The sequence below is a fragment of the Gossypium hirsutum genome, chromosome D07 (genome assembly GCF_007990345.1).
Source record: "Gossypium hirsutum isolate 1008001.06 chromosome D07, Gossypium_hirsutum_v2.1, whole genome shotgun sequence".
In the NCBI taxonomy this organism is placed as follows: domain Eukaryota; kingdom Viridiplantae; phylum Streptophyta; class Magnoliopsida; order Malvales; family Malvaceae; genus Gossypium; species Gossypium hirsutum.
The window spans coordinates 6,692,184-6,704,204 of record NC_053443.1 but is presented as its reverse complement, the minus strand read 5'-3'; the positions used below and the strand labels follow the sequence as shown (position 1 = coordinate 6,704,204).

The 12,021-nt window shown below is 32.2% G+C and overlaps 2 protein-coding genes across 3 annotated transcripts; both read left to right on the top strand.

Moving 5' to 3' along the window:
* Positions 1-2,593: 2,593 nt before the first annotated feature.
* LOC121219339 (alpha/beta hydrolase domain-containing protein 17B) lies at positions 2,594-7,142 on the top strand. Of its 2 annotated transcripts, XM_041097288.1 has the most exons (6): positions 2,602-3,102; positions 4,058-4,094; positions 4,193-4,429; positions 4,518-4,565; positions 6,106-6,177; positions 6,268-7,142. In XM_041097288.1, the coding sequence occupies exons 1-6, from the start codon at positions 2,801-2,803 to the stop codon at positions 6,829-6,831; spliced, it is 1,260 nt and encodes a 419-aa protein (XP_040953222.1). In that variant the 5' UTR covers positions 2,602-2,800; the 3' UTR covers positions 6,832-7,142. The 2 variants fall into 2 exon arrangements, with proteins under 2 accessions (XP_040953223.1, XP_040953222.1); XM_041097289.1 differs by lacking the exon at positions 6,106-6,177 and having other exon boundaries at positions 2,594-3,102.
* Positions 7,143-8,809: 1,667 nt separating this feature from the next.
* On the top strand, positions 8,810-9,919 carry LOC107953557 (peptide methionine sulfoxide reductase). The gene is made up of 2 exons (XM_016888897.2): positions 8,810-9,337; positions 9,424-9,919. Exons 1-2 carry the CDS (start codon positions 9,014-9,016, stop codon positions 9,676-9,678), a joined length of 579 nt encoding a protein of 192 aa, XP_016744386.2. The 5' UTR covers positions 8,810-9,013; the 3' UTR covers positions 9,679-9,919.
* The last annotated feature ends 2,102 nt before the right edge of the window (positions 9,920-12,021 follow it).

Genomic DNA, 12,021 nt, shown 5'->3' with positions numbered 1-12,021 from the left:
CGTTCAAATAAAAAATTAAATTAAATGTGTGCTACTGAATTAAAATCAAAGTTCCAAAAATACATATGAACCACAAATCAAGTTTCATGTATCAAATTGCACATTAAACTAATTTTTATGTATAAAATTGATATTTTTCCTCTAAATAAAAATAGAAAATAATTAAATGTGTGTGCTCACGTGCAACACACGTTACGTAGAAGAGTAATATTATCAAATAAATGGACAGTTTATTTATTAAAAAAAGGTAGAACAATTTGAAGTAGCGAATGGAATTATGACAATTAACGTCCTATCTTGTAATAAAGAAAGGAAATCACAGCCATTGGTTGAATCACCACCAATTAAAATCACAACAATCTCCCTTACCAATATATGGTTGTTTGGTTTTAATGTGTGATTATTATCCATCTTTCAATCTCAACCGTCCACAATTACTGTTCACATTTAAAGTGTTTTCCCCAACTTTTTCATTAATAAAAATAAAAAATCAATCGTTATTATATATTTTTTATTTACGTATTTACAAGTATTTCAACTAAAATTTGAGGTTGAATTAGATCAGACTTTATTTCGAAAGATAAGCTGGTTTACAACGTTTGGTTAGCTTTACCTTTTTACCGATTTAATTTTCTATAATAATTTGTTTTCACAAATTTTGATAAAATTAATTTATTCAAGATATTACGTCAATATATTTTAATAAATGAAAATAATATTTAATAAGTAAAATTATATTTATAAATTTTATTAATTTACTAATAATATTATTAATATATTATATTTTTTAATTTAACTTTTTTTAAATAAATAAAATATATTATTTTGTAACGTAATTTTGATATTATTTTTAAGAAGGTGGTCCCCTAACTAAAAAATGAAAAAACAAAAACATTGGGGGAATTGCTTCAACTTGAAATCATAGAGCCACGAGTAATAAACTGGGACAACCTGGACACTAACGCCCATATTATTATTTTTTTTAGTTTTTTTTTTTTGCTTTTGCACCTTAGTCCTTTAATTTTTCTATTATTGCACATAAGAAAATACCAAAATTTTGCCTATTTTGCTCCTTTTTCTTTTTCTATGATATTGCTAATTTAGGCTCTTCATGTCTCACTACAAAGACCAAACCACTAATCGTCTCATTTTATTAGATAACTTTAACAAGATAATATTATCCTTCACTTAAGATAAGGTCAACATTTTACAACTTTGAAATTCTAGACTTGAATTATATTATATGTAAATTATTTGTGATTTTTTTCATATATTTTACAATATTAGGCTTAATATAATTTTTTACATTTAAATTTAATAATAGGTTCAAATCGGCGGCTAGATTTGGTAATTAGGTACACTTTAGCCCTTAAACTTGAGTTTTTAAAAAATATAATGATGTAGCACTTTAAGATTACCATATCATCACTTATTTTGGGTGATGACATTGTATAATCTCATGGTGACACGTCATCATATTTTTACATAATCTAAATTTATAGATCAAAGTAGATTTTATTGTCAAGTCCAAGTATCAAAGTAGACCAAAAAAAGACAATTTTATTGGAACTAAACTAGATTAGCCGATTAAATTGGTTGAATAGATACCCGTTTGAAAAAAAGGGTTTGATCTAGTTCTTAAGCGAACTCTTAAAATTTATAAAAAAACTGAAAAATAAGACAATATATAAATATTTTAATTTTTGTTTATTAATTTTTAACTAATTAACTATTGAACTAGCAGTTAAATTGGTAATTTAATTTATTCAACTACCTATCTAAATTTTAAAAACATTGAAAAATATATAAATACCAAATCAGACCTAATTGTAAAGTTTAGTAGCAAAAAATTATATTACTCCCTTTATATTAAGGTTTAATAGAATAATTGGTACCTAAACTTGGTACCTAAATTTTTTTAGCCTAGTTTAGTATCTGAACTTCATACTTTTTCCTAATTTGGTACATAAATTTATTAAATGTTATACAAATTATGCAAAACAGTAACGGTGTTAATTTTTTTGTTATGATACAAAAATATTGTCAGTATTAGAGGAAATTCATGTAAAAAAAAGGTATTGAACTATGCTAAACGAATTCATATTAAATAAGAAAAAAAATATTTTTATAAACCCAAATTAAAAGAAAATCATTATTTTCAATTAATAAAATAAATAATTAAATAAAACTAAAAATAATTTAACATATAAAATACAAAAAAAATATCATATCATTTGAGACATGTCGGTCATACATTGATTATTTTTACTACCTCATAACAAAATAACATTGTTAGCATATCGGAGTAATTTATAAAACGTTTGACAAGTTCAAATACCAAATCGAACAAAAAAAGATTAGGTACCAATTTAAGAAAAAGATACCAAATCGAACAAAAAAAGATTAGGTACCAATTTAAGAAAAAGAGTCAAGTTTAGGTTAAAGATTAAGTACCAACTTAAGAAAAAGTGTTAAGTTTAGGTACCAAATTGAAACAAAAAAATTTTGGATACCAAATTAGAAAAAATGTCAAGTTCAGGTACCAAATATCATATTAAGCCTTATATTAATATATGATTAACAGCAGGGAAATAAGAAAAGAAAAACTGAGCTCAATCACCAATGACATATGAACATTTACTGAGTCGACAGCGAGTGTGAAACATCCTCTGAAAGCGAAACTACAAAGGAATGTTCATCATCATCATCCCCTTCTTCTTCTTCTTCTTCTTCTTTTAGATTCTAATTCCAAAAAAACCCAAAACAACCCGATTTTTTTTCACAGGTAAAATCTTAAACTATGGGTGGGGTGACGTCATCAATGGCTGCAAAGTTTGCGTTTTTCCCACCCAACCCACCTTCATACAAGCTGGTTAAAGACGAAGCAACCGGGATTTCAGTTTTAGACCCTTTCCCTCACCGTGAAAACGTCGACGTATTGCGTATCCCGACTCGCCGTGGTAACGAAATCGTTGCCGTTTACGTTAGGAACCCCATGGCTACCTCCACTCTGCTTTATTCACATGGGAACGCCGCTGATATTGGTCAAATGTATGAGCTTTTCATCGAACTCAGCATCCATTTAAGAGTCAATCTCATGGGGTATGGTTTTCTCAGTTTTCACTTAAGAACAAATTTTGTACGTTATGTGTATGTTAATGGATTTGGTGTCAAAATTTTGTGGAAGAATTTAATAATTTTTAAGATCAAAGTGTTGATATTCTTGGGGTTTTTTTCTTAGTTTTAATGAGCTTGAGATACCACTTTAGATTATTCATAAGATCAAATTTATTGTTCCTTGTACTTTTTTGATGTGGATGATTATTGTACATACATGATGTTTTTGGGGGCCATATTTTGTGGAAAAAAAAGTTTTAAGATTAAAGTGTTTATAGTCTTGGGGTTTTCTTGGTTTTGTTGTACTGCCTTGATTGAGGGTTAGATTTGTTCTAATTATTTCATTTAGTGAGAGCTTGAGATATGCCACTTTAGGTTGGTTCATAAGATGAACTGAATTAGGAGTTTGACTTCCTACTATTCTTGGTTTCTTATTACAGATCTGTTTGCATAACAATAGTGCAAAATAGTGGTATTTAAGGAATCTTTGTTGTTATGCTTATACTTTGGTTTATCAGTTAAATTGATGATCGAATGGTGGATAAGTGGGCAAGCTCTAGTACAATAGTGTCAATTAGGGATCCATATCTTTTAGTCTTTCATGGTTGTTGCTTTATCTTTTAGGAATTTATATAGACATATATATTGAATTTTTGAATCTAGGGTTTAATGGAAAACGGTAATTTCGAACTGTTTATGAGAGAACTCGGTGGTTATATTCGTCATGCATGAGGAAGCAAATGTTTTCTATCTAGGCAGTACCATCTTTCATGATATTGTTATATGTAAAGTTATAGTTGACATGAAATATAGAAGAATACGGATCCTTCGTTTTTGTGTTAAACCGGTGTTGTTGTTTCAGTCTCCGTGAAACTGGTGTTATTTTCTCCATTAGTGTAACATATTGAAATCTTGAACATAATGTATAAAATCTTTGCAGGTATGATTACTCTGGCTATGGACAATCATCGGGAAAGGTAATTATAGCTCGAATCCTCTACTCTACTCTTTACTACATGACTCAACTAGTCAAATCTTACAGCTCTCGCTGAATTATATATACGGCTTTCTTTAGCCTAGTGAGCATAATACGTATGCCGACATCGAAGCTGCATACAAGTGTCTTGAAGAGAGCTATGGTGCCAAGCAAGAAAACATCATCCTTTACGGTCAATCTGTAGGAAGTGGTCCTACCGTAGATCTCGCTTCTCGTTTACCTCGACTAAGAGCTGTTGTTCTGCACAGTCCTATACTATCGGGTTTAAGAGTCATGTATCCTGTAAAACGCACATATTGGTTCGACATCTACAAGGTTCAACATTTTGCTCTCTATTCTATTCTATCTAATGTAAAAAGGGTGCATACGTGTATGAGCTTGATTTACATGTTTGTTTTTGCAGAATATTGACAAAATCTCGATGGTTAAGTCTCCTGTGCTGATAATTCATGTAAGTCTGAAATTCTATATTTTGCATTTGTTAATGCATGAAACATTAGGAGGAATGTTACTTATTCGAGTTATTTCTAATTAAGTGCGAAAAATCTGCATTTGCATTTTCTCATTACATTAGGCATGTTGATTTTCTTCAGTTTGACCAGCGATGATCAATCGTGTATAAATACTTAGATTTCTAGTGTCTTCACTGTCTTCGTTTCGTTCTTATATGTTTTTTCACAAATAGAAAAGGAACGACTTACACAACTTAAAATGTTATGACCTAGCTATGAAATTTCCTTATCTTTTACAGCTATAGACACCAAAGTCTTTTTGGTAAAAGTATCATGAAGGCTTTTGTACTAGGAGCTGGATTGCATTTTGTCTCCTTTACTCAAAAAATGGGCAAATCAGTCCCTATACGTTAGATCGAAGAGTAAATTGATCTTTCTGTTAAAAATTTCATCCATTTATACTGTTAAAAATTGGTCCCTATATTTCAGCATGAGGTACACGTAGCATGCCACGTGTCACTATTTGGTTATTTTGGCAGCCATTGCAATTTTTAACAGTAGAAATGAATGAAATTTTTAATAAAAAGGATCAATTTGCAATATGACACCTAGTACAAGGGACTAATGTTAAACTCTATTCCAATTTGGTCTTATTTGATTCTTTTTAATAGTACAGAGACTAAATTGATCCATTTAATACTAGGACTAGTTTGATCAGGTCCCTATAATAGAGGGACCTCTCAAGTACATTTACCATTTATTTAGCTATGAAATTTGCTCATCTTTTACAGCTATAGACACTGGATTCTTTTCAATGCACACGTACATGTAATTCAGCTAGGGAAAACAATTTTAAATGTGAATAAATACATATATTTATAGATACTGTATTCTTTTAAATGCACAAGTACATGCAACTTCAGCTAGGGAAAACAATTTTAAATGTGAATAAGTACATATATTTATAGACACTGTATTCTTTTAAATGCACAAGTACTTGCAACTTCAGCTAGGGAAAACAATTTTAAATGTGAATATGTATATACACATATATGTATGCATTTATTTGTTTAGCCATGAAATTTGTTGATTTTTTACAACTATAGACGCTGGCTTCCTTTTGGATAAATGCAATTCAGCTAGGGAAAACAATTTTAAATGTGAATATATATACACATATGTATGTATGTATGTACGTATGTATGTATGTATGTATGTATGTATGTATGTATATGCATATATTTATTTAGGTATAAGTACCATGGCTCTTGTACTAGTAGTTGGTTTGCATTTTGCCTCCCTCTCACTCAAAAAATGGGCAAATTAGTCCCTGTACATTAGATCAAAGAGCAATTTAGTCCTTTTATTAAAAATTCTATTCATTTTTATTGTTAAAAACTGGTCCCTATACGTCAACATAAGGTATATGTGGCATGCCATATATAATTAGTTATTTCATTTATCACACCAGTTTTTAACAATAAAAGTGGGTGAAAGTTTTAACAGAAGGACCAATTTGCTCTTTGATCTAATGTACAGGGGTTAATTTGCACATTTTTTTGGGGAGAGGAGGTAAAATGCAATCCGACTACTGGTCCCAGGGCCTCCATGGTATTGCCTATTGGTTCAGTTTATTCATGGCTATTATGAACTTGCGAAGAATATCAGGAATGGATATTAACTTCCAGCATTGAAATTCAGGGAACTAACGACGATGTGGTCAACTGCTCTCACGGGAAGCAACTGTGGGAACTTTGCCAAGAAAAGTATGAACCATTATGGGTCAAAGGAGGAAACCACTGTGATTTGGAACTCTACCCCGAGTACATTAGGCATGTTAAGAAATTTATATCCACAGTCGAAAAAACACCTTCACGAAGAAATGGTTCTCGAAGAAGCACAGATGGCATCGAACAATTGAGGCAAAGCACCGACCATTATGAGCCACCAAGGAGGAGTATGGATCAAAGGGACAAGCCACGAAGAAGCACCGATACCAGGGAGAAACCAAGGAAAAGCACTGATACCAGGGAGAAACCGAGGAAAAGCACTGATAGACCCCCAAGACTGAAGTTTCATGAGTATACGAAATTTAACAGCATTGACAAGCTCGAAAAGCTTAAAGTATCATTAGATTGTATGGAAAGAATGGAGAGATCACGGAGAAGTGTCGAATACCATGATAAATCGAGTAGAAGCAACGATCAACAGCTCGAAAAAGGAAGGAAAAGTGTTGATTGGTTAGATAGAATCCGAGCAGATTAGAAGCTTTTCTTTTTGTAAAAGTTTGTTCAAAGTGGAAGGGGGGAATTGGGATTGATTTCCACTAATAACTTAATTGTTTGTAGAATTCGAATGTTGTTATTCAAAGTTGCAGTTTAACAGTGTGGAGTGTAGAATTTGCTATCATTTTCTTGAGATTTGTTCTCATTTGATCTTTAATGAAAGAATCAAATCTGTTTGTTTCTGTTGTGGAAATCTCAAAGCTTGTAATTAACCACTGTATGGGGTGAATGAGAAATTTGTGGGTTTTGTACTCTTTTTCAAAGTTTTAATAATATATTATTTTTGTTTTATTTTTATATATTAGTTTAGTATGTCACTCCCCTCTATTTATTTCATGTAATAAAAATAACTAAAATATTTTATAATAATGTATTACTTATTTACAGATTTCAATTGTTTAAAGGTGTAACCCAATTTTTTTGGCATTTTCATTTTAATTACCTAAATAAAAATACCTACAATTTGATCATTGTGTTAAGAGAAAATTTTACGTATCATATTTTTGACCATCTTTTTACCCCACTACAACTGTTCACCATCTTCTTCCCCTCTATGCCAAAAATATATCATTTTGCCTCAGCCATGGTATTTGATTTGATTTTTTGCAAACTTGGATAATAGGAATGCAATACAATATATCATTTTTCGAGCATCATACAGTTTGCGCTCTGCTTTCTTTCTGTCACTTGTTTAATGAATGAAGGTGAACTTTCTGAACCATTAAACTACAACATTAGTCTGTAAAAAACATCTGACATGCTGAGTACTTCCATCAGATATGAAATCTGATAAAAGATTAAGTGCATTCAGAACAGAGAAGATTATAATACTTGCTATTTAGCACAGGGGTACGTGCCCTGCAGCATTTTTGCCTGTACAAAAGGTAAAATATAGTAGAGAGAAGGGAAGAGTTTATTGGGGTAGAAAGGCTCGGTTTAGTTAATAACAACTATAAATTGAAACATTGAAGAAGAATGCAGCAAACGATAGTGGAAGCAGGGGTGGTGTGGAGGGGAAGAAGATGATGAGCAGTAGTAGTGGGGGTCAAAAATGATAATGCGGCATGCATAGCCAACTGCCAACACAACATTTGATTGGTCTCTTTGTTAGGCCACCCACTATTAACGGGTGCGATCTTTGTAAGAGGAGACTATTAGAGAACCATGAGTTACCTATAAATACCCCAAAACACAACATAAAGGGAGACTCTCCTTCTCTCCCAACAAATCCTAAGAGGCTAAGTTCTCTCCATTCTCAATTTTTCAACTCTCGATCCTGTTGTGGTGAATTGGCCAACCCTTTCTCCACTCTCATTGATACTTTGTATCAATAGATATTAATGTGTTTTGGTGTATCATTTTGAATTTATTAATATTTTTAAAATATTTTTTTGTACTTATATTTGTCCAATTTCTATATTTTATGAAATATATTAAGTAAATATATTTCAATTAAATAAATTTTAAAATATTAATAAGTTAAATAATTTAATTTAATTTAATAATTATATTTTTTTAAATATAATTTTGGAAAATAAAAATGTATAACCTCTAACTAACGTGATAAAAGTATTAGAAAGGTCTTTGTATTAGGATTTAAATTGTATTTTGATTCTTCTACTTAAAAAATTAGTAAATTAGTCCCTATACATTTGATCAAAGAGCAAGTTGGTTCTTCTATTAATCCCCTAATTTTTACTATTTAAAATTAGTCTTTGTAGGTCTTTATACGTCAGCCTGAGTTATACGTGGCAAGCTGCTATCTAATTATTCTATCAACTACATCAGTTTTTAACAATATAAATAGATAAAATATTTAATAGAAAAGATTAATTTACTTTTTTTTTATCAAATATATAAGAACTAATTTATCCATTTTTTAGTAAAATGAGCAAAATGTAATATGACTCTCGATACAGAAATAAAATATAATCTAACACTTAATACAATAGTATTCAAAATACCTTTACAAATTTAGTAGTGTTGACTGAGGTTTTCTTTGTCCCCCACAAATCGTTTAAGGCTTAGCGGCCTTGAATTTGGCTGGAAAAACGTGATAGGTTCATCATCAGAAAAGTCAAACAAAAAACTCCCTTTATAAATACAAAATGAACGTTACTTTGCTTGCTATATCTGCAGAAAAATAGCTTCAAAACTAAAAAATGGCCACTACCGTCGACACCAACAACCCGGCTTTCGACGCCGACGAGGACTGCCCAATTAACCCATCTCACGAATTAGCCCAGTTTGGAGCCGGTTGTTTCTGGGGAGTAGAATTAGCGTTTCAACGAGTTGAAGGTGTAATCAAAACAACGGTTGGCTACTCCCAAGGTCATGTTCATGACCCGAATTACAAACTGGTATGCACCGGTTCAACAAACCACGTCGAGGTGGTTCGGGTCCAATTCGACCCTCAAATCTGCCCTTACGTTAATCTCCTCTCTCTTTTCTGGTCCCGCCATGATCCCACCACTCTCAATCGTCAGGTATCTCGACTTTGCTTAAAATTCACACTAAGTGTTCGTCTTTTTACCTCAATCAATGAGTACTTTTTTTTTATAATTTTTTTCAGGGTGGAGATGTGGGAGCACAATATAGATCAGGGATATACTACTATAACGAAAACCAAGCTCGTCTTGCAAGAGAGTCAATGGAAGCTAAGCAATTAGAGTTAAAAGATAAGAAAATTGTAACTGAGATTCTTCCGGCGAAACGTTTTTATAAGGGGGAAGAGTACCATCAGCAATATTTGGAAAAAGGTGGAGGTTTAGGGGATAAACAGTCTGCTGAAAAGGGTTGCACTGACCCCATTAGGTGCTATGGCTGAAGAAAGCCCTTTTGAATATGTTTTTTTTAATATCATGATGGCACTTAAGCTTCTTGTCTGGTAATAAACAAGTTATCATGTTTTCCTTTTGTTGTGTTCTGAAGACATATATATATCAATGGAGTCTGGGTTTGTTGGGTTCTTTTTAATTTGAAGTGTCATTGTAACAGATAGAACATTGTCAAGTTCCATCCTTTGTGCATGTTTGTGATATTAAAAGTTTGCATCTTTTTTCAGCTTTTATTATGACAGAGCACTTAGCTTCTTGTCCGTTGATAGACAAGTTATCATGTTGCCTTTTGTTGTGTTCTGGAGATTGTTGAGTGCAAGTATTTGCTAGGGAGCGTCTCACTCCCTCAACATCAGAGGGTATTGTTTTTGTGGGGGGTTTTGTATTTTCTGAAGAGAGTTTAGGAATTGCCTCGACTGGAAGAGATACGATTTGCAAGCTCACGGGAAAGGCGTCAGTATTATGCAAAATGTTCATCCTTAAACTCCATGGACCCTTTTTGGCTCTCCTCAAAATATGGGAGACAACTCCCCATGGGGACAATACCTTCTATTGAGGGAGTGAGCAGATACTCGCCCTCAATAGAGATATATATACCAATGGAGTCTTAGGTTTATTGGTTTCTTTATATAACTTGGCAACAGGTAAAATTTGAAAGTGAATGTAATTGAATCATTGATTGTGTTGCAATGCAACCAATTTTGAAATTGTGAACAATGCGGAAATCAGTGGCTAGAATGAAAAGTTTGATAGATACGATGCTTCCATTGCAATACCACCAAGTCCATCCTTATGTTAGACAAATTCGAACATGCGAATAGGTATGAACTTTTCTTGTACTCACATAAACACTCACTTTAAGTTATGTACATACTCATATCTAGCACCTCATTTTGAATCCAGGTGCCTATGGCTGCACAATGGGCATCCTCATTAGTTCCGAACACGGTGAGTTAGTTTTGGTCTTATCACTTCAGGTTTTTAAAGTTTCTGAAATGTGGTGGAAGCAGGGGTGGTGTGGAGGGGAAGAAGATGATGAGCAGTAGTAGTGGGGGTAAAAAATGTTCAAAAATGATAATGCATCATGCATAGCCAACTGCCGTTAAGGATTTAACGTTTAGGTGACTAAAATGAAAAAGATTCTAACAACAGTGACTAATTTGTAAATATTTTTTATTTAGATGATTAAAATGAAAATATCCGAAAAATTGGAATAATGAATTAAGTAGTTTACCTTAATTTAAATTACAATAAAAATGTAATTCAAGATGAATATAAAGTGTAACTTAATATTTTATCATACATTGCCAATATCTTGGGCCTCACTTAGAACAATAATTTCAAGACAAGGCTCTACTAAGACTAAAGCACGAGAAACATCAATAGGGGTTGCACTCTACAAATAAGGAAGAAGTTTGGACATTAGATGCTACAAACATGAGTTATGTTCGCGCATACCCACATCAAAAGGTCTCTACGTTCCTCTCTCCTCCTTTAGGCAATGTAGAAGGAAGTTCAATATTCAAGTGATAACATACATATTGGCGAACAAAAGAAAGATGTTCCCTTTCCTCTTCAAGTGGTTTTCACTCTTCAAAGGTCATGTGTTATGTGACAAAGGCCAAAGTTCTAACATATTGTCAAACAAACTAACTTCTTTTGAAGTCACACTATTTGGATTACGAATTTCAACGTAAAATCTTTAAAAGTTATTTTGGGACCATACTTAGATAAATCTCAGTAACTTTTATCTCAAATGATGAATTTATCTCAAACTATGAATATGATCCTCGGTAAAGCCTCCATCAAATAAATGAGGCAAAAGCCTTATAAATGAAAGGATGATGAATTTAATTGAAAGAGGAAATCTTCAAACTTATTTTCTATAAGAATATACTTGTGGGGGGATAAAAAGTAAGATTTTTTGAAAATTTGTTCACCTCAAGGTTATGATTACCCCATGGAACGAAATAATCTACACCAGGAGAACCTTCAAAATTAAAGGTGGACATGTTACTAAAGTTGGCAGAAGAAGTTGTTTCCAACACCTTTGACAAACTAAAAATATAGTATTGATAAACGCTAAGAATTTCTTGATAACCATAGCATCTCTACAAACCAATTATGGAGGAGTAAATGAAAACCCACTTCAAACAGGTGTAAAGGGAAATAGAAGCCTCTGTTATTAGCTGTAACTTTAGTTACCCAATATGCTTCTAACAGAATTGAGAACTTATTTTTACAATGAGGTTGTTTAAGACATCATGGTTTTAGCTACTTTAATAGTGGAACACAATGTTCTTCACTCACTACTAGACATCTCTTACTTGAAA

Bases quoted from the DNA above. Each gene is read 5' to 3' on its own strand.
- LOC107953557 (XM_016888897.2), top strand. From the start codon at position 9,014: ATGGCCACTACCGTCGACACCAACAACCCGGCTTTCGACGCCGACGAG. The intron at 9,338-9,423 runs GTATCTCGACTT...AATTTTTTTCAG, and splicing joins CCACCACTCTCAATCGTCAG to GGTGGAGATGTGGGAGCACA.
- LOC121219339 (XM_041097288.1), top strand. From the start codon at position 2,801: ATGGGTGGGGTGACGTCATCAATGGCTGCAAAGTTTGCGTTTTTCCCA. The intron at 3,103-4,057 runs GTATGGTTTTCT...AAATCTTTGCAG, and splicing joins TTAAGAGTCAATCTCATGGG to GTATGATTACTCTGGCTATG. The intron at 4,095-4,192 runs GTAATTATAGCT...GGCTTTCTTTAG, and splicing joins ATGGACAATCATCGGGAAAG to CCTAGTGAGCATAATACGTA.